The following is a 21,521-nucleotide window of genomic DNA, read 5'->3' as shown; positions in this document are numbered from 1 at the left end:
AGGGCTTTCTTTTTGTATGACCCCCCCCCCTCCCCCCATCCCCCCCACACACTTTCCAGCCTCCAGCCACGGTAATGAGGAGCAGCCAGTCGATCAGCTCCCACTCCTTCCTCACCCTCCTCCTCCTCTTCCTAACCTGGCCCAGCCTTGCACAGGACCAAGATGCCACCACGGCAACAGATAGCCCGACCTCTGACCTGAACACATTGACAGCCAATCAGACGGCCTCATTCTCTGACGAGGAGGTCACGACACAGGCTTCCCTGGAAACAGGTCTGTCAACGCCTAGCAGTGGCGATGCAGATGACGAGGATGTAGTTCTGACCTCTGGAACTCGTTGTCAGGGTTACTACGATGTAATGGGCCAATGGGACCCTCCGTTCAACTGTAACGCCGGCGTGTTCCTGCATTGCTGTGGAACCTGCTTCTACCGATTCTGCTGCCAGTTCCGCCAGCAACGCCTGGACCAGACCATCTGCTCCAACTATGACACGCCCATTTGGGCCAACACCGGCAAGCCCGTGGCAACCGCCCCTGAGGGCCAGGGCGACCAAGAACGGGACCGCACCCACATGATCGTGTACATCATCTGTGGGGTGGTGGCCATCATGGTGCTGGTGGGGATCTTCACCAAGCTGGGCCTGGAGAAGAGCAGAGGGGGAGGAAGAGGAGCAGGGCAGAACGACCCCAGCAACTCCAGGTGAGCAGGAGAGACAGGGGGCAGAGGAGGACACACACACGTGGAGTGTGTGTGTGGGAGGGTGTGTGTGTGGGAGGAGGGGTGGGTGTGTGTGGGAGGATGTGTGTGTGTGGGACGGTGTGTGTGTGGGGGTGGGTGTGTGTGTGTGGGAGGGTGTGTGTGTGTGTGTGGGAGGGTGTGTTTGTGTGGGTGTGTGTGTACGTGTTCTGGGAATATCAAGCATCGCGGACTACACTGATATGATCAGAATGTCATCGCAATCTTACAAACTTAGTCAGCGTGTGCCTGATAACTTTATACATACACATAACTGCATTTCTCTTCACCTTCATATTGAATGCAGAATGAAACTGCGGGGTAATTTGCTGTTCAAGATGCAAACGTAATGCCTCTCGATGCAATTGGAGAGAATTTGATGGATACAACCAATCAGATCAACTAAACCTCCTCATGGTTGTTTTAAGAAATACCTTAAAGGGTGCTACTCTGTCCCGTCATCACACTAAACCTTCCCCACATCAAACGGTTGCGATTGGCCCGACCAGATTTTGATCGGAGGGAAATTTGTTTAAATGGAAGGGTGGACAGACCCATCTGCGAGAGCAAATTAACTATAAACTCACATATCTTTCTGTTTATCAGGCTCAGGAGAGGGTGAAAGATGAAAAAGAGAAAGGGTGCAGGTTGAGAAGTCAGAGGGAGAGTTACACATGATCTCTGAATAAATAAATGAAGTGCATTCCCTGTAGGCATAGTACAATGAAATAGCTTTTATTACAGAACCCACCAAAAACACCAACTCTCATCTTATTGAATGTGACTCCTCATTGAGCTCCCATCTCCTTCACTCCTTTGCTCCCCTCTGATCGTCAGGTTAAATATCCAGCCCAGAGTTCAGTCTCTCCCTCAGGGCATCATTACTACAAACAGCCACACGGCATGGGTTCAAATCCCCCCACGCATTCATGGTTCCCATCAACCTGTCTGTTCTCCCTCTCATCCCTCTCTTTGTATGGCCATTTCTTTCCTCCGGTCTCTCCTCCTTTCTTTCTTCCAGTGCCTCAGGGTCTTTGCGGTCTGCTGTTCTAAAGCAGAACTGGAGGGAGGAAAAGGTTTTACTTGTCTTTGTTTCTCTCTCTTTGTGAAATATTTCTCTCTTCCTCTCTCTCTGTCTCTTTAAATATACCTTCATTCTATGTGCTTCAGTTCCATCCGTCTCACGCTAAGGTCCTCGTTTGTTAGCAGGCACATCGTGCAGATATCATTCACTATTATATCCACGTACGTTCGACCAACCTGGAGTGCTTTAGCATCAACTGTCAACCAATCTTGAGAGGTGGAAAATATATCAATGCAAAATGTGGGGAAAAAAATGCAAATGTGGAAAAATTACCTTAAAGATCAGCATGCAGCAGAGTTAGGCATAATTTCCCAGTATGTCAGGAATCCTGGTGATGCATTAAAGAACTGCTTTAGTACGGCCCCCCATTATTCCTGCAAGGATCAATCAGCAGCTGTCAGGGTGGGAAACTGTCTCACACTTGGGGAAGTATTCCCAGTATTACTAATCTTGGGAGGTTAACAACTCTCTAAATCACATAAACACTCTTAGATTAACCCTTCTTACCAGACAAATCAATGTGGATTACTGCAACTGGCAGAAAGTAAATGTTTTGACTGGAACGATCATTTCTCTGGCTGCTCCGTCCAGTCACACTGTTGGGACATCCTTCCTGTCATCTGGTAGAAATACACAACATGGCTTAATAAATATGTTCAAATTGACATGTGTATTTTCTCCTGTCCTCTCCTATGTCCTCTTTCCTGATCTCTCCTCTCCTTTTCTCGTCTCATCTTCTCTCCTCCCTTCTTTCTTATCCTCTCCAACCTTCTCCTCTCCTGTGCTCTCCTATCCTGTCCTTTCCTCTCATCCCCACCGTACTAAGGCAGGTGTACGTTCCTACCTCCCCCCGAAATAATCACCGCAGTTGGTTCAGCCCTTTTGCACTCAGCGCTAACCGGTCTCACAAAGGGCCGGATTGCGCCACTCTGCCCAGCCTCAGGTTATTCACGTCAGACTTAATGGAAGGCATCAAGTGGAGACTTTGCATGAAGAACGCAAACAAACAACAATGACCTTCATGAACAAAGCCAGGGAGCTCACATGTACTGATTTATAGTTCAATTAACAACCAGAATGAGGAGGGTGACATTTAGGTTGTGAGAGCCTCAGATCACAACATTCAGAGGACACTGGCTCAAGGCACAGATAGCATGGTGTACTTTATCCACTTTACACCAGGGGGGAGAACTGACATGGAAGTGGTCTGGAGATGTTGTCCACTAATGTGTTGGATGCGTGTGTGTGAGTGTACATGTATACGTGTATACGGGCTAGTGAGAGAAGCTCTCTCTGTTGCACGTTATAGAATATGAGCTATTATGTGTGTCAAGAATGTTAGTCAGCGTGTTTGTGTATTTGCGTGTGAGTGTATGGAACTGAATCAGGCCCAGGGCATTTTTAGATGTTATGTAATGTTCGGACATAGGACTTGACATTCCTTATACCACAATGCCCTACAGCTGAGATAAGACACAGCTACATATGGAGATGACAACGGGGACATGCATATGGATCACAGAACTCAACAGAGAGGATTACCTTTCCATTTCTCCATCTCTGCATCCTCCCATCCCTCCTTTGATGAGCTACGCCTCACCCTGCTCTGGTTCAATGTGACTTTCATAACTTGTTCCATATTAAAGAGAGATGGAGGGATGAGGAGAGAGAGAGAGAGAGAGAGAGAGAGAGAGAGAGAGAGAGAGAGAGAGAGAGAGAGAGAGAGAGAGAGAGAGAGAGAGAGGAGACTGTGTGACTTGTGTGTGACGTGTGTGACGAATCAGAACAGCTTTAAATATGCGTGAGTCACAGTCAAAGACACATGAAATGCATGTTTTGTTTGAGAAAAGCCCTGAGGGGGGAAAGGTAGGGACCCCGGGCCCCCTCTCCCCCCTCCGTTCCTCCATCCCTTCATCCCCCAATTCCAGGTTACCTTCAGCATCTGTCACTCCTCATTCTTCTCTCGTTCAGACAAACCCAACTCATCTGACCCCAAAGATTTCATCACTACACTTTGTGTGCATGTATATGTGTGTGTATGCGCGTGCCAGCTTGTGTGTGTGAGTTTGGGATTATCCAATGTATCCCACCTACTCCATTCGGAATCCTTTATGCAGAATTATAAGTGACATTCTCTGTCCCCGTGCCCCAAACCTTCTCTAATGCACCCCATTCCCTGCATACACCATGCACCCCACCCACACACACACACACAAACACACACACCCCAGCTGCCCAGTCACCCCTCCCATGCTCTGCTGTGTGTGTGTGTGTCAGTCACACACACATTCATTGAGACACAGGCTCATCTAACAAGTGGGAGGAAACATTTGCCAAGGTGTGGGTAAGGAGTTTGGACTCCTCTGATGATGTCATGTTGCCGTAGATACGGTCAAATGGAACAGCAGCCAGGCTTCAATGACGAGCGTTTCTGCTTCTGTTCTTATCTGAATGGGAACATCATTGTGTGTATGTGTGAGCAGATTTGAAGATGTGTAAATCACTGCTCTGCCACCCTCATCCAGCCTGACAGATTTACTCTGAACCAGTTTCAGCCACACCCCCAATAGATTTGGGGAAGAAGGAGGGGGGGAGAGAGGGAGAAGAGAGAGAGAGAAAGAGAGAGAGAGAGATAGAAACAGAGGCAGAGAGATGGATTCAGATTGATAGATTGATCTGTCCAGCCGGGTTACAACAGTAAGCAATGAGGGCAAGAGAAGGACAGATAGGTCAACCACTGTTTTGCAGAGCGGTCAGAGTTGGCACACGCATCCACTGAACATTATCACCTTATTCATATGGCTGCCTGTCTTCCTGCCTGTCTCTCTGTTGTTTGCAATTCTACCTGTACACCTGTGTGCCTATCTGTCTGTCTGCCTGTCTGCCTGTTAGTACATGCATGTATGCCTGGTTTATCATCGGGATGAGGGTAAAGCTGAGAAGTGGATCCAGCTTCTCAGCAGTGATGAAGACTCATTCTGAGAGCAGCTGATTAGATATATGGGCTCCTGATAGAGGCCAGCTAATTGGTTGTTACAGGGCATTAGCCGGCGCCCATCTCACAGTCTGTGTAATGAATGGATAACTCTGCACCACCACTAAGCATTAGCCATGATATTACAAACCTCGGATGATGGACTTACATAAGAGGCTGGGGATGGAGACTGTTGGGCCAGTTAGATAATGATGTACATGTAGAAATAGATACTTTATTACAGCGTATGAAGAGACAGAAATACAGTAGATCATCTGACTTTGTTTTGACCTCCAAAAGGACAGTGTCATGTGGATGAGGAGGATACTCTGGCATTCCCTTTATGTCAAAATCACAAGCTGATTATCAGGGATTCCTTAAACTGAATAGTATTGTTAAAGTAAAGACCATCCCAGAATCTGACAGACCACAATCACCTTAATCTGTCTTTCATACCTAGAAGGATTCTCTTCATCTGGTCAACAACCAGACCAGGAGAAAGTATGATGCTGTAGTTTGTAGAAAGTATTCGAAAGAGGAGAGGAGCTCAAGGCAAGTCTCAACCAGTGAGTCAGAGAAAAGAAATGGGAATAAGTAGGTTTCAGGAAGAGAGAGAAAGAAAGAGACAGATTCAAGGACTGAGATGGCAATGAAAATGAGACGAGGACAGCTTGTAACTCTCAGACACATATTGTGATTCAGGGGTTAAGAGAGCACACAGCCGGGCTAACATCACATGAAGAACACTCATACTAGAAATGTATTTCTACAATCTACTTTCAAATGTACAAACACACACACACACACATACAAACACACACACTGAAAGTGATTATGTGTGAGGAATCCCTGGAGACAAGACAATACACAAAAAACAACCAGATTATCATGTCTTCCTCAGACACCAACACACACACACACACACATGGACACACACACAACCAACATCTCCACAGAGGTAGCTCTGTACCGGTAACGTTGGGCCCCTGGGCATCGATCTGATCACCATGACACACTTGCATACATGTACAAACATCACAGAAATCCCGGCAGAGCATTAGCTAAGGGAACAGAATTTGGAAGCTCTGGCACAAGAGTGATTCTCCCTTTGGCAGACCCTCAGTGTGGTCCCAGTCCCTCAGGAAGGGAAAAGTTCTCGGCAGCCACTGCACAAGCGAGCAGGGATTTACACAGAGCTTACTTAGCACCACTGTTTGAATTATTGATCAAAGGGCAGAGAACTGTCAACACTGTCAATTCAGCAAACTGAGAGAGGAAATGTGTTTATACAAAGTGATGAACGTGCTTGCTGCTGGAAACGTGGAATGGATTGTTGATCAAGTGAGAGGAAATGTAGGACAGTGTACAGTATCACAATAGACTGAGACACAACGCAGCAAGCATAGATAATGCTGCTCTGTCCAGTGTGGTGCTGATTTGTCGAACTAAAATGCACATTTATTAAATGTCGCTAGCCGATGCTGTTGTGCTACATGACAGATGACAGATGGATGCTTTTCTCCACGCAGAACCCTGACAGAGCTTCTGAAGCAGCCCGGGGGGGAGGTGAGTTCCGTGGACAGCACTGTCTCCAGCCCCCCCATAGGAGCAGGGGCCAACGGGAGCTCTGCCAGGATGCTACGCAGCCGCAGTGGTAAGTACACACACACACAAACAAAACAGTGATGTGTTTAGCTGCTCACTGACTCTCCCTTGGTCTGTCTCTCTCTCTCTCTTGGTCTGTCTCTCTTTCTCTCTCTCTTGGTCTGTCTCTCTCTATTTCTCTTTCTTGCTGTCTCTTTCTCTCTGTCTCTCTCTCACACACATTTAGATATCAATATAATAATAAGACACAGAAAAAGAAACTATGGCTCAGATACCTCCCCCCCACACACACTCTCACACACACACACACACATACTCAACCAAACTCATCAAAGCAGACAGAAAGAGGAAGTGGAAGGCTTCTCTTTGTTCCTCTGTGGAAAAACAAAAACAGCCCAAACTCTCTGTCACTGCATTTGTTTTTCCCAGAGGCCTTCTCTCTCTCTTTCTCTCTCCTTCTCTCTCTCTCTTTGTCTCTCTCTCTTTCTATCTTTCACTCTCTCTCTCTTTCTGTCTATCTGTCTTGCTTCCTCTCTCTGTCTTTCTCTCTCCCCCTTTCTGTCTCTATCACTCCTTCTTTCACTCTCTCATTCTCGCCCCCCCCCCTCTCTTTTTCTGCCCCTTCCCTCCCTCTCTAAATCTCTATCTATCTATTTCTCCCTCCTTGCAAAACATGGGGTTTCCTCTCTCCTCTGTTTAGTAACTTTCTGCAGCAGCCAGTCTCTTTTTTATCACTTCAGCTAACCAGACCAGGGTCCTTCCACACACAGCAGAGTGCTGGGTAACAGTAGAGTGCATGCGTCAACAGACCGTCTCCAGAATCTTGGTACTTCCAATACTGTGACTTTCAGCACACACAAAAGTGTGGTTGTGTAAGAACCTGAACAGCTCAAGGCAAAAGTATTAGTAGTATCTAAGATGGATTGTCATTGTCCACCATCCCATGTTGTTAGGTGCAACCGAGCATACACACTGTATGCACAGTATGCATGCCGTTTACATGTTTGTGTAGCAGCTTTGTGCGTGTAGGTGAGACTGTGTGTACTCAATTTGAGGCTGGTTCTAGGATAGAATCAACTATGGTGAGAGAAGTATGTGCGGTCTGACTGTGTGATGAGAATATAGAACTATAGAGGAGGAGGGGCAGGGGTGGTAATGATCAGTAAGTAGAACGTGATGCACATGCACATCCATGACAAAAGCAACAGTAATCACCATGCTAATTACATTCACAGGGGGAGTGAACTAGTTCCATACATCCAGATCCACCAAAGCTCTGTGATCTGTTCATGGTGTGTGTGTGTGTGTGTGTGTGTGTGTGTGTGTGGTAAAGGGGAGCGTTTGATCTGAGAGACCTACCACTTCCCTCACCCTTCCAGCTGCCTATTTAGAACAGGCCTGCATACACACACCATCCCTCACACACAAACCCACACACCATCCCTCACACACGGTGGCACAGTACGTCGCTATCGCCTAGAGGATTTGGTCGTCACGAATGTACTCACGGTGATAGCTGTAGACTCTGCCAAACTCATAAACCACTCCCCACCACATGTCTCTCTCTCTGTCTCTGCCTCAAATTTACCTCAAATGTTTTCCCTTTTACTCCCCATCTCTCTCTCCACCACCCCTTCCCTCCCTGTCTCCTTCACCCTATAACTCTGCTATGAGAGACTGGAGCTTGGCTCCTGGGTTTCTGAACCATGTGTCCACTCGTACCTCCCACTGCCATGCTGCCACAGCTGGCCAATGACAGCGCGTCATTGAGACTCTGAAGCTGATCACTGGCAGGCCACGATGAAAGAACACCCTGGTCAATCCTGATGATGTACAACACACGCACTGACACGTCCAGGATGTATGTCACAACACCAGTTTACTGGATTCCTTTCCTCAATCTGGCTCAAGAAATTCTGTCTAGCCTCATGAAGGGTTATTTTCATATTAGGTGGGTGAAAGTATGACTGACAGGATTCACACCCAAGGTCTCTTCTGCTCCATGGGACTGTGTCAGCCTGCTAAGCCAAAGCCTGGGTATTATACCCACTTCACCTCTTCATCTCTTCAGTCACTTCCGAGTGGCTCCTGAGAAAATTGTTGAGCCAACAGGACTAGCTTAGCTACGTAGCAGAGAGGCGTTAAACCCAACTGTACCCAGCATTGGACAGTATTGGATTGTGTAGTCCAAGGTTAGGAGGTTTGAGATAGAGACAGATAGAGATGGATGGAGGAATTAAATAAAGGAGAGCAGCTTATATTAGTAGCTTATATTTGCAGCAAATACATCTGAACTGACTAAGATGATAGTATGAAGTGGCTTGAAAGCTATCTGTACTCCCTGTTATCCTTGGGTTTTTGACATGAACATTCTCTTTCTTTTGAACATTTCCCTCCTTTTTTCTCCTACCTCCCTATCCTTACTTATACCCTCAGGACCCAAACTGACACCAGCTATTCTTGTAAACCAGCCATCTCAGCATGAGCTAGCCGCCCCCCTCCCCTCTTTTCCAAATTAAGTCTTCCATTTGATCTGAATGTAAACTACTTTCTCACCAGGACTTACCAAGTGAGGTTTCAGTAGTACAGGGGGGTGTATTCGTGTGTCTGATGCATGGACTAGCAGAGTAATGGCCCCTTTTTCCCTTTCTCATTTTACCAAACATCAGACGTCCTGCTACGCACTATCCTCTTTATCACACTCCCCGAGGCCCTAAGACTCTTTTTATGTACCATTACGCCAGCACACTCAGTCTCTCTCTCTCACACACACAGACATGCACACGCCGTTACACAAACAGACACACACTGTGTACACAGCATACACACACAAAGCCTACACGTGCTTGCTGGTCTCGATGGTCTCTTAGAACTTCACGGATATGAACAAGCACAAAAGCTTATAGAGAGACATAGGGAGCAGGTGGCTCTATGGTTGAATGTGTAACGAACACACCCATGCCAACTCATACAACATCCTGACACACACACACACACACAGACAGCTAGTCCCAGCCCCAGCCATTGTCCAAGTCCCAGTGCCAGCTACATCATTCTAGAGGTTCCTCAGCCACCCTAGTCCCAGTCCTGCACTGGCTCCAGACACACAGAATTTGTTACATAATGTATTCACATATATGTATTGGCCTCTTGTGCCTCCTTAGGTTGGTCCCTAAGATTTTAAGAAATCACCATGCAAGGGAGAAAAGGTATACTCTCTCTCTCTCTCTCTCTCTCTCTGCCTCTCTCCCCCTCTCTCTCTCTCTCTCTCTCTCTCTCTCTCTCTCTCTCTGTCTCTCTCCTGCTCTCTCTCTTTCTGTCTCTTTCTCTCTCTCTCTCTTCCAGAAAGAAAGCCTTATTTGCACAGTAACTTAAAGCTGAACAAAGCCTGCTCCCAGCGAGTTTCTGCCCACGCAGCAGACCTCCTTTTAGACAAGGGGAGATGGGAAGGGTCAGGAGAACGACGATGGGTAGATAGAAAATGAATGGAAGGAGGAAGGAGGAGATGAAGGGAGGATGGAGGAGTAGAAGAGGAGGAGTAGAGGGAAGAGAGAGATAAGGAGTGTAACAATAATCGTGAGGCAGAGGAAGATATGATGATGATGATGATGATGATGATGATGATGATGATGATGATGATGATGATGATGATGATGATGATGATGATGATGAAGGAACGTGTATTTAGAGAGTGGATTTTCTAATCTACACACCCATTTATAATTCCACATTTGCCACATGCTGGGAGGTCAGTGGTTGGATTAGCAGAGTTCTGTATGTCCACACGTGTTAATCCACAGCCTAGGAACATGGGAGCCATCTCCACAGCTAATCAGCTTACACTACACCAAGATGCTACACACGCATAGTGTGTGTATGTATGTGTGTGTGTGTGTGTGAGATATGAAGGTAGAGGCTCAAAGTAGTTTAATGACATCTTGACATTTCTCCTCTCTACTTACCGCACAATTTCCTAAAATCTTAGACAAACTCAGTACTGCATTCATTCATATCCTTTCTTTGAACCATCCTTTTCTCAAACCCTTGGCTCTCTTTAGAGCTCTTTTTCATTTCTTCTTCTCTTTTTCTCCATACATTCTTCCCTTCTGCACCTTTCTCTCTTTCTTCATCTCTCTCTCCTGATCTTTCTCTCTTTTGTTATTTGTCTTGTGATTTCAGTATTTAGTCATCTCTGAGACTGGCTGTGCATGTATGTATGTGTGTGTGTGTTTGTGTATGTGTGTGTGTGTGTTTGTGTGTGTCAGAACTGCCAGTCCCAGCCGCGCCTCCAGACAGCGGTCTGTTTGAAGCTGATGCTGCTCTCTACATGGTCATGTCACTATTCAAACCCCTTACACCCAGTGCACACACACATATCACGCCTTGGGGAATGGAATACACATGGCAAAGTGTAATCAATCAAACAGTGTGTTTCTGAGTGTGTATGTGTGTTTGCATATGTTCTAAAGTATGTGTGTGTGTGGGTGCGTGCGTGTGTGTGTGTGTGTAAGTGTCCTACTTCTCATCTGTGCCTGTGGGGCCTGACTGACTGACAGACTGCAGTGATGGGTGCATCAGCAGACCTCATTGATGCAATTAGAGGCTGTGTTTGTTCCATTGTTTATCAGTGATGCCTCATTAGCGCCAGATGACAGGAGGTCACTGACAGAGGCCTCCAACTCGCCCTGGCACAGGCCTAACCCTACACGTACCTACACCCTCGTCCTTGGCCCTTGCCCCTACCCTTCTGCTGCCCCTGGTACTCACCCTCACCACCACTCCTTCCTAGCCCCTCACCCCAGCTCTTAACCTGACACAAAGTCAGTCAAGGCAAGTCAAGTTGAGAGGTGTGGCATTAGGTGGTGGAGGTGATTAGCATTCAACTGTGTAGATTGTTGTTGATTGTGAAAAGGTTGTGGAAAGATAGCTGTGTTCTTATCTCAGTCTGTGACTCTCATTCTCTCCATATTTTTCTCTCTTTCCATACCTGTGTATTTTCTTTCTCTCTGTTTCTCTTTTCTTTCTTTCACTTTCTCTTTCCCTCTTTTTATCAATTTCTGTCACTCCACAGAACACTACCAGCTGAACAATGCAGGTTTGTCTCAGTTTGGCCCAGGTCTGCCTCACCCCCACAGCAATCTCAGTGGTCTGGCACTCAACAAGTACACCTCCCTCAAGGCTGTGGGTAAGTAGAACACACACACATATTAGACACTGTTAGATGCTGCCACACAGCAGTAAGTGTTGATTCTAATTCAGTCTGACACAGTAACCTTTAAAACAGGCTCTAGGTTCCCAGCTGTGGTCTTGTAAGAAGATTCACCTCCTGGCATGGAGGCGTAATGAATGAACCAGACCATTCTGACAGAGCTGCAGTCTCAGGGCTGTTACTACACAGACACATACGCACATGCACACACACACACACAGGGCCACCAAGACCATGTCCTTGCCAACTGCTATTGAGATCATGCAGCCTGTCAGATATACTAATCACATATCACTGTCAACATGTTTGAAGGCAGCTTATGCTAATTCATCTAAAATAATCCATCATTTCATTGGCTTGATTACTATTACCACTCTTCATGAGCCTGATTGGTAGGCCCTTTAGAGTAAACACTGTAGATTTAACAGTTACAAGATTGTTTCCAATTCCTGATCCTTATTAAGGAGAGATATTCACATTGTTATGTCAAATTGAACAACTGATTATATTACACACTGTCGCTGTCATCTGGTGTGCTTCATGTTAAGATACATCAAAATGCACACATGCACACAGCCATACATCAGAGAAGAATCTGACTTATCAACAGACTTGACTAAGACTTTTAGATGATAATCTCTTGAATAATGCAAGTCCCTTGAGCAATGCAAATGTTTTTAAGACTAACAAACAGAAGACAGAAAGCTGTTGCCAAATGGGAAGAAAGCTTAACTCATCACCAAAGACTTTGAGGCTTTGTCTCAAAGAATTGAGAGTTGACCCGTAGCCTACCTACCTCAAAAACATGACGAGGCTCTATCTCATAGATTTACACTTACCCAATTTTTCCCCAAAATGTTAACATTCGTCTGATTCAATTCAAACATTCATCCATGAAAATGTTGTGAACAACTGTGCACTAAGGTCTTTAACCTCTGAGAAGGGTCAGACACACACAGCGAATGAGCTTCCTAGAAAGGGAGAGTGCCAGTTCGTCCCTCTTCCTCCTGGTTCACAGAGGTATGACTCAGACAGACTGAGAGACAGACGTTACAGGACTCTAATGATGTCTATTCATAGAGGGCAAAGACAGATACTACATGAGAGAACACACACACACACTGCTCAGTGCTGCTAGAGGCACTGACCTCTCCCCTGAGACCTGAGCTGATGCTGTGTGACACACTGGAACCAGACCTTCCTATTTATACAACCCTTCTCAATGGAAACATGTGTCCTGACCCTAATGATCATTAGCAGAACACATACTCCAGCCTGGCCTCAACCTTGGTCAGTCAACCAGGGGTAACTGACGAGACTGCAAGATAAACATTTAAAACTCATTAACTTACATACTCTGAAATCATCCTATGAACAAACATAAAAGACTCACTTAAATCATCCCTCAAACTCAAACTCAACCTAACCTCAAATCACCCCACACACTAACTTGTACTGACAAATATAAGCACACACACATACAATCTAGGCAGCTCTATGTGTGTCTGTATAAATCAGGGGGCCAGCAGGCCATGACCCAGGGGAAATGGCTCTCAGAGGGGTAAAAGAGAAAACACTATCGACTTCCACTTGGCCCAAAGTGCTTAAATGGTCTAGATGCAATCAATGGGTACTTATTGGGTATTCACATAACTTCTGTGTTTTTCCCTTTCTCTCTGTCTCTCTCCTCGGTTGTGTGTGTCCCCCCATTCCCCCAACGCCATCCTCCTTTGTCTTTCCTACAGCGGACACAGCCTCCAGAGGTTACTATAAAAGCTACCCGCTGATGGACTTCTCTCAATACCAGCCTGCGGCAGCCCCGGCCTTCCATCATGCATCCCTGCACCAGAAAGACAAGTCCTACCTACACCAAGTTGACCAGGGCCACCAGGGCCACCAGCGGCACGCATCCCTGGGCTCCCATGACTTCCATGCCCCTCTTTCCATCTCCATCCCCCCCAACCACCTGGAGCGCTCTCGCCTCACCAAGACCACCACCCACCCCCTGTTGGCCAGTTCGGCCTTCAAACCCTTGGATACGAGTGGGCGATATGTCCGCAGGCAGTCCTCCCATCCTGTGCACTCGTCCACGGGACGCCGGCACCCAACCTACTCGGTCCGGAGGCAGCAGAGCATAGAGGCACTGCAAGAGCTGTACAACCAGCCCCAAGCCTACAGAGGGCACCCTGAACCTCTGCCCCCTGACCAACACTCTTCCTACTACCACCACACCAGACACAAGTCATACACCAACAGCAAGACTGAGGTGACTGTCTGAGGAGAGGTTCAGAGCACCATGGTCCCACTAGAGAGTGACAGAAGGAAGAGAGACATTGGAAACTAGGGAACAGAAGAAAGAAAATAGCGAAAAAAACTAGAAAACAAGTTAAAACTAGCTAAAGAGGTTTATGGAAAACTACAAGGGGGGGTCAAATAACTGTAATAAGGGAACCACAAAAGTAAAAAGAAAACATTCTAGATCTGTCAGATAAACGACACAGGAGTATAGAGTAACTACAAGACAGAGACACAGCACTACTCATGACTGATGAACTAAAATCCTTTCAGCCTGACAGCACATGGATATGGAAGGAGACATGAGCATGTCATTCTCCAGAGAAGACTTTCTAAGCTCAACATAATCGTTGGTCACCTTCCCTTCATTTTCCTCCTTCCTCTCTCAGCTCTTCTCTTCTTGTGGCTCAAAGGATCTCTCTATTTTTGATGACTTCACATGTTCTGCCTTTCCTGTCTGCCATACAAGTTCAGCTCCCACTCCCTACATCCAATTCCACAAATATACTCCTCCTCCCCCTTCACTCCCTCACCTCCATCTGTTTTCTGGTCTGTTGGATTGTAGTGTTTTCTAGCCGTCCAAGCAGTTCACTGGGGTGGAGCACCTTGGGGCCGCATTAACTGGACGGGGACAATACCATCATCTTGTCAGCTCCTATCAGCCCTGGCCTCAACGCTCGACTCAGAGAGATGCAGACAAGGGAATATGGAGAGAGGAAGTGAGAGAAAGAGAGAGGGAGAAATAAAGAGGAAATGAAGAGGAAGAGGGAGACATAGAAATGAATACACACAAAAACGTACGCTATACAACACGTGTAATTTCCTGGGGGAGAAGAGACAGGAGTCACCACAGATCTGGATTGTTTCTGCTGGACTTTCAGGGTCATGACTATAAGTGTGTGTGGTTGTGTGAGTGTGTGTGCATGCATGTGTGGTCATGTGTAAAATCCCTTCAGGCTGTCAGTTAAAGGGGAATCTGTGACATCAACCCTGCAGCTTTACAGTTATTCTACATTTACGTCTGATGCCTGGACAGTAGAAATAGACTGTATATTCTGCAGCAATTGCAGGGGTCATCTATCTCATTTACATTTACATTTACATTTATTCATTTAGCAGACGCTTTTATCCAAAGCGACTTCCAAGAGAGAGCTTTACAAAGTGCATAGGTCACTGATCATAACAACAAGATAGCCACAAAACATCGCGAGTAGCCAAAACATGAAGCACACATTGTGAACAACCAAAGTAAGTGCCAAAGGGAAGAACCATAAGAGCATGTAGTTAAACAAGTTACAATTAAACAACATGAACCGCTATATAAGTGCAAGTGTACCTGTGGAAAAAGCAAGCAACAATAATAAAAACAATATATCACAGCGAGTACAAAAATTTAAATCAGTTACCACTAACCACAAGAGCAACAAGTCTCTAAGCAAGAGTCATTGTGATCCTTGAGGAAACTAACATCGGGTCAAGCGAACCATTCCTAAATACCGTTGTACTCCCGGAACAAGTGCGTCTTGAGCCTTTTCTTGAAGGTGGAGAGACAGTCAGTGTCTCTGATGGAGGTGGGGAGTTGATTCCACCACTGGGGGGCCAGACAGGAGAAACATCCAAAGGATGAGGAGCACAATATGCCATACATGAAAGAGCCTTTGTGTGGATCAGGAGAGGACTAAGACAGAGACCAGTGGAACTTGGAGTACCTGAGAGAGAAGGACTTAGACATGTTACTGCATGTTTACTGAGAGAGAAGGACTTAGACATGTTACTGCATGTTTACTTGACATACAATACAAACCAAAAGATCTGGCACTCATGTTCCTCCAAAATGTGAAATAGAAAACTGTTTAATGTGGGATTTTATTACAATCGCAGTAGCCATTGGAATGCAGTGATGTAAATACAGTCAATAAGGACTAAATGAGGCAATGAGCCAATGATATTGTACTATGGTGAAAGGTTGTGATCCAGCACAATTTAACTGACACTACACACCAAGCAGTGTGACATAGGCTACAACAACACACAATGCTTGCATTACCTCATATCTCGGATATTTAAACACTGATTATGTAGAATTCAGACATGCACACGTTCACACCACTGCAGAGTCTGACCTATAGGCAACCATGCCACAATCCTCCTGAGAGATTCATATGGGAGTGATTAACAGGCATGGCATTTCAAATGTCAAACGAGATCCCAAATTCCCCAGCCTTCAAAGGTGGAAGAGCAACCCTTATCATTTGAGCCATTCACAGTCCTCATCCAACTCCCCAACCCCCCATATCCCCAACCCCCCATATCCCCATATCCCCAACCTCCCATATCCCCAACCTCCCATATCCCCATATCCCCAACCTCCCATATCCCCAACCTCCCATATCCCCATATCCCCAACCTCCCATATCCCCAACCTCCCATATCCCCATATCCCCACATCCCACTTTCTTTCTCTACTAACTGCTTACTTTTTCTTACTACCTTCTTTCCAGTCTCTCTTCATAACATTTATTCCAGCCCCTCCGCTTTACAGCTCCCCATAACCAATCACTTTAGTACCAGCCTCTCTCCTCAGCCAGCTTCCCTGGTGAAAGCCCTGGAGAAAAAGCATGCTTGCAAGTGCACTGGTCTGAAACAACGGCATGTGTTCTCTCCCTGGACTGGCTGTGTGTCTATATGACTCCTGTGCCAGCAGCAGTTAGCATGACTGATTCTGTGGCTAAAGGCTGATGTTTAGTTTCCTCCCTTGAAGTCATGGCCTGTCCTATGCAACGCCAAACGTACCATTGTAACAGCACACAAATCACTTACACAAGGGATACACAAACGTCTTTGATGAGGCACAGTATAGGAACGACACACAGAATATAACACTCACCAGTTAGCTGGCCAACACACAGAGCAACTGGATAGGACAAATAAACAAGCAAGGAAATCCTCAATGTTGCTATCACAAGGGGTTCAAGCAATATACAGCAGATACATTATATATATTCAATGTAAGTAATTCTTTGTAATGTCTAATGATGAATTAAGTGCTTCCGATATTTTTCCGGTATGACACCATTTCATTGCATTATATTTCAACCTGAATATGTCCCTTTGTCCATCAGGTAAAATTGTGCTTTTTGTTACAATGGGATTAATGTATAACAGTGTACATCTATGTATTCATGTGTATATTTCTTAGAAAACACATGACTTACAGATCATACCAAATTAGGTTTTACGAGAAAATCTGAAAATCATGTGTTACAGAAAACAGTTGTATATTTTATTCATGTTCTAGTATGATGTTGTTTATGTGAAAGGATTTCTCATATATATAATTTTTTTGCATAAGGGCTTAATGAACAATGTAACAGATAATATTTATAAGTAGAAAGTGTTTATTATTTTGAGGAAAGGATACGTCTGTTGCTGGAATGGTGTACCTGGCTCAATATCATATTGAATGTTCCTTTGATATGGTGATGGGCATCAGAGGTAAGATGAGAAACACACGAGGTAGGGTTAGTAGTGACAAAAAGAACAAACTAAAGAAGAATGGCTTGGTATCTACATTGTTGATATGTCTTCTGTACATGACACATTAAAACATGGATTTGAAGGATGCAAGGATATTTTCAAGCAAGTACCAATTTCAGCCTGTGACAATGGTATAATATGAAGCAAAAACATTATTTGTTATACCGAGCAATTTATAATCTTTTCATGTGTATAGACATTGTTTTTCTTTATTGATGACTGTTAAGTTACTGATGCTACTTTTGATGGGGTTAATATAACAAAACCATTGTTACATTTATTATTTCAACTTGTCGCATCTTATTCAATGTTATTTGTTAAGAAAAGAATAAAAACACAATCTGGCTTAATGACTTTGTCCAATAAACAAAGGGTAAAGGGAAATAAATTAGTTGACGTGCCCACATTTACAATGAGACTTTGCAATTATATGAATTGACAAATAGTTAGGAGGGGTGTAAAGCTTCCAGAAAGAAAATGTGTTGATTTCTATTTCCACCATGTGGCAATTCATGTCACTACACACCCTCAAGGCCTAAGCATTGACCAAAAAGGCCTTCTCAGTTCAAGACTAAATGTTAATTTAATCTAAACAAAAATATATCATGAAAATATAGTAGATCAAAAAAGCAGCATAAAAGGTGTGATTCATTCAGACCTGCTAATAAAAAGGTTACTACGGTTTACTGTGCATCCTAAGCACAGTGTTAACTACAATGACCACACATGCACACAAAGCCATAAGTGTAGAGAAAAATGTATTTATCAAGCAGAGTTGGGTAAATTGTAAACGGTATCTTAACATCATAAAATGGGAGATAAAAGGATGGATTTTTACACATCACGGCTCAATTCATTCACCAAATGAGAATGACTGTATTACAAGATTGATTATACATTTATTCATTTAGCAGATGTTTTTATCCAAAGCGACTATACAAAGTTAATGATAACTATATATTACATTTAAGATCATTATTAACAATTTTAAGGAATTATATTCCACAAACACCATTTTTTATTTCAATTCAAGAATAAATAGACTGGAACAGAAACATTAAAACAAACAAAATGGCATGAATACAATATTGGCAACAAATGATGTTTGTCAGGAAGGAGAATAGCAGTTGGCATGACAACACCTTTTAAACAGCTTGACTCTTGATTATTAAACATTACTACTAAATCTTTCAACAATCCTCAATACTTCTTTCTAGATATGGTTAATTCCTGTTCATCAATACAGAGTCTTAACATCTGCACTGGAGAGCAGCACAGTTGTTCTGTGCTTTGAGGTCATTGATGGTCATATATGCATATAAGTGCGTGTTTTCATTGTGTTCAAGAACCCTGGAGCTGGTAAAAATACGGTTGGTCTCATAATTTCCAACTTTATAATGTAAAGACAGGACAAAGGATCTATTTGACAACATTTACTGTCGGCACTCAACTAACAGATCTTGGACAAGTTCCTTCCTTGTTTGTTCTTGCTATCCTTTCTACCCTAATCAAGGTCATGACGAAGAAGAAACACACAAGAAAAAACATTGATCAAAAAGGGTTACTTAATGACAGGACAAAAATAGGGTCCCCACCCACCCACTCCTGTGCAGGAGAGATAAGCAGCTCTGGGCCTGGAGGAGAGCAGAACAGGGTCAAACAAAGTGCATTTGTTTTGTTTTCAGAGTTTCCATATTTGTTTCAATGGTTTTGTTCCACTAGGTGCCTTAATCAAGCACACCCCAATGGTATTTCACTGAGAGAGACCCTGCAGGTCTCATAGTTTACATTCAGATGGTCCAGGGCTGTTTTGACGTCCTGTCCCTTGATCCTCTACCCCTGCCAGCTCCGACGTGATTATAGTCACAATGTGGGCTCCACTAGGGGGCAGGGAGAGTCAGCTTAAGGATCTTAAGTATCTGTCAGGCTAGGCTGGTGTGTGGAGTGATAATGAGGTAAGGTTATTGGGTTTAGTAGTACTTTATTGAGAGGGGCCCCATAGATATTCTAGCAATCAACAAACCATCCACTGAAACTTAACTGGTCAGTGGACTGAAAATTAACTGGTGTTAGATGGTTTCTAACAGTCTAATAGGGAATAATGAATAGGGGGACCTTCCAAATAAAGTTTTACACCATTGTTAGCTTGCAGACTGACTGGCATCTAGGTAGCTAGGTAGGGGACTCAAAAGGTTCTAGAGCTGTCCATCTCCTGCCCTGAAACCAACTGTCTTATCAGTTCCTACATAAGTTTAAACTGTACCCATTCCTGCCTGTCTATCTCTGGCCATAGTGGCCGTTGAAAGTGCTGCCCCCTGGTGGACTGATGCTGATGGACTCCAGGAGGGGGCGCAGAACCTGGCCAAATGGGCTGAGGAATGAGGAAACAAAGCCAGGAATACAGGTGAGAAACTGATTGACAGCTCAGGTATATGGATCAGTGTGAATCATAATAGGGTTAAGAGGGTGAGATAAATTGTGATCTTTTGTGAGCATGTGTGTGCTCGCGTGACTCACGTGGACAGGATTTCAGATGGCAGGTTGGTGATGTGAGCAGGGATCTGGCTGCCAGTCAGGAACTGGGCCACTTCATTAGTAAACGTGTTGCAGTTGTGCTCCAACAGGTGGTACTTGTCACTTCTGGAGAAAGGGGGATGAAGGGAAGAAAGAGAGAGAGATACAAGTTGACATAGAGGAGGGGGTAATGAAAGAGAAAAGGAATATAAGGGAAGGATAAAGTTGGGAGTTGTAGATCCCACAGCAAAGCAAAGATAGAGACAGAATAGAGAGAGATAGGAAATATTGTGAATGAGAGACAGAAAACCTGCCGATATTCAATATTCAGTACATTCAGATGACTGTCCAGAGCACATTACCTGTATGTGGATTCTCCCAGCGAAGACAGGTACTCCATAAAAATCTCCTTAGTCACCTCTGTGTTCCCCAAATCCACTACAGAGTTGGGTTCTCCTAGTTCAGTCCTACCCTGTAAGCAATACATTCAAACCGCTTAGTCATCACGACAACTCTTCTCGCCATTGCTCCCTTGCTCAGTCTTTCACTAAATCAACTTCTATGGACCAACAGGGTAAAAAGGTCAAGACAACAAAGCTTACAGGCAGGCAGTTAGCGATACCCTCTCCACCATAGAAGTACTCCTCCCCGTGGACCACAATAGCTGTGTGCCTGAGTGAAAACAATCATTGTCAATACATTTTGCCATAACCCACTTTTGTATTTTCTACATTCTACTCATTATATTTTGCCCAGTATCGAGAAGGCTGATAAACGCTGGTAGGTGTCCCAATAGAAGGTGTAACAATATATCAGTACATCAAGAAGCAGTGTAGCATGTATGCCAAAACCTTAACAGACAAATTAAAAAAAGAACCTGTAGCTACATTTCTTCATGTCAACAAACGTGCCATTTTCCCCAATTGTTGTTTCATAACATAAATCCTCACCATATCCCATCAAGCTGCTTCCCTGTAAAGAAATAAAAGAGAGCAATGTAACTAGCGCCTTCCATAAGCTTTGTTAGTTACGGGCCTAAATAGCATCCCCGGGTTTTCCTGATTGCTCACCTCACCGGGCATCACCCTCCGCGGAAGAGCCCATTTCATGTTCAGGTTATCAAATTAGAAACTTACCCAGCATGAGGGGACTCAACTGGCGAGCCATTCCTTTGGAAATATCGTAAACGTACAATTTTACAGAGTACGAAGTGTTGGGTTGATCCATGGTTCAATTTGTTGTCTTGAAATGTAGAACTTTGATAGCTGTCACAATGTTTACAAACCAGCAAGCTAGCTAGCCAAAAAGGTAACTAAACAGTACAGTACGCTAGTAGAGTACACAAGTTCAAAACATACATGAATTCTAAAGATCAGATTTGAGTTGTTTGACAATTAAGAAGAAAAATAAAGAAATTTTAAAGAAATAAAGAAAATAAGCTATCTGCTTAGCTTGCTTTGTCAGCTGGCGATGCTGTGTCACTGTGAGTGAATAAAACACTGCTGTAACAGAACCAATGAAAGGGCAGCAGGAGGGTTACAACATCCTGACAAAAACATAATGAGGT

General features: G+C 44.5%; 2 protein-coding genes across 3 annotated transcripts; one reads left to right on the top strand and one right to left on the bottom strand.

Moving 5' to 3' along the window:
* Positions 1-74: 74 nt before the first annotated feature.
* shisa8b (shisa family member 8b) lies at positions 75-13,886 on the top strand. Its single transcript, XM_067245209.1, has 4 exons — positions 75-700; positions 6,324-6,448; positions 11,471-11,584; positions 13,354-13,886. Exons 1-4 carry the CDS (start codon positions 75-77, stop codon positions 13,884-13,886), a joined length of 1,398 nt encoding a protein of 465 aa, XP_067101310.1.
* A 4,295-nt stretch (positions 13,887-18,181) lies between these two features.
* desi1b (desumoylating isopeptidase 1b) lies at positions 18,182-21,432 on the bottom strand. Of its 2 annotated transcripts, XM_067245520.1 has the most exons (6): positions 21,091-21,432; positions 20,905-20,926; positions 20,557-20,626; positions 20,317-20,426; positions 19,958-20,080; positions 18,182-19,811 (listed from the first exon to the last, which is right to left on the bottom strand). In XM_067245520.1, exons 1-6 carry the CDS (start codon positions 21,179-21,181, stop codon positions 19,718-19,720), a joined length of 510 nt encoding a protein of 169 aa, XP_067101621.1. In that variant the 5' UTR covers positions 21,182-21,432; the 3' UTR covers positions 18,182-19,717. The 2 variants fall into 2 exon arrangements, with proteins under 2 accessions (XP_067101621.1, XP_067101622.1); XM_067245521.1 differs by lacking the exon at positions 21,091-21,432 and having other exon boundaries at positions 20,832-20,925.
* Positions 21,433-21,521: the final 89 nt, after the last annotated feature.

This window comes from Osmerus mordax, chromosome 10, assembly GCF_038355195.1.
Source record: "Osmerus mordax isolate fOsmMor3 chromosome 10, fOsmMor3.pri, whole genome shotgun sequence".
In the NCBI taxonomy this organism is placed as follows: Eukaryota; Metazoa; Chordata; class Actinopteri; order Osmeriformes; family Osmeridae; genus Osmerus; species Osmerus mordax.
This window is presented reverse-complemented; position numbering and strand designations above follow the sequence as displayed.

Coding starts and splice junctions, on each gene's coding strand:
- shisa8b (XM_067245209.1), top strand. CDS start 75: ATGAGGAGCAGCCAGTCGATCAGCTCCCACTCCTTCCTCACCCTCCTC. Junction 6,449..11,470: donor GATGCTACGCAGCCGCAGTG/GTAAGTACACAC, acceptor GTCACTCCACAG/AACACTACCAGCTGAACAAT. Junction 11,585..13,353: donor CACCTCCCTCAAGGCTGTGG/GTAAGTAGAACA, acceptor TCTTTCCTACAG/CGGACACAGCCTCCAGAGGT.
- desi1b (XM_067245520.1), bottom strand. CDS start 21,181: ATGGATCAACCCAACACTTCGTACTCTGTAAAATTGTACGTTTACGAT. Junction 20,927..21,090: donor GTTGAGTCCCCTCATGCTGG/GTAAGTTTCTAA, acceptor ATTTCTTTACAG/GGAAGCAGCTTGATGGGATA. Junction 20,427..20,556: donor GTATCGCTAACTGCCTGCCT/GTAAGCTTTGTT, acceptor TATTGCTTACAG/GGTAGGACTGAACTAGGAGA.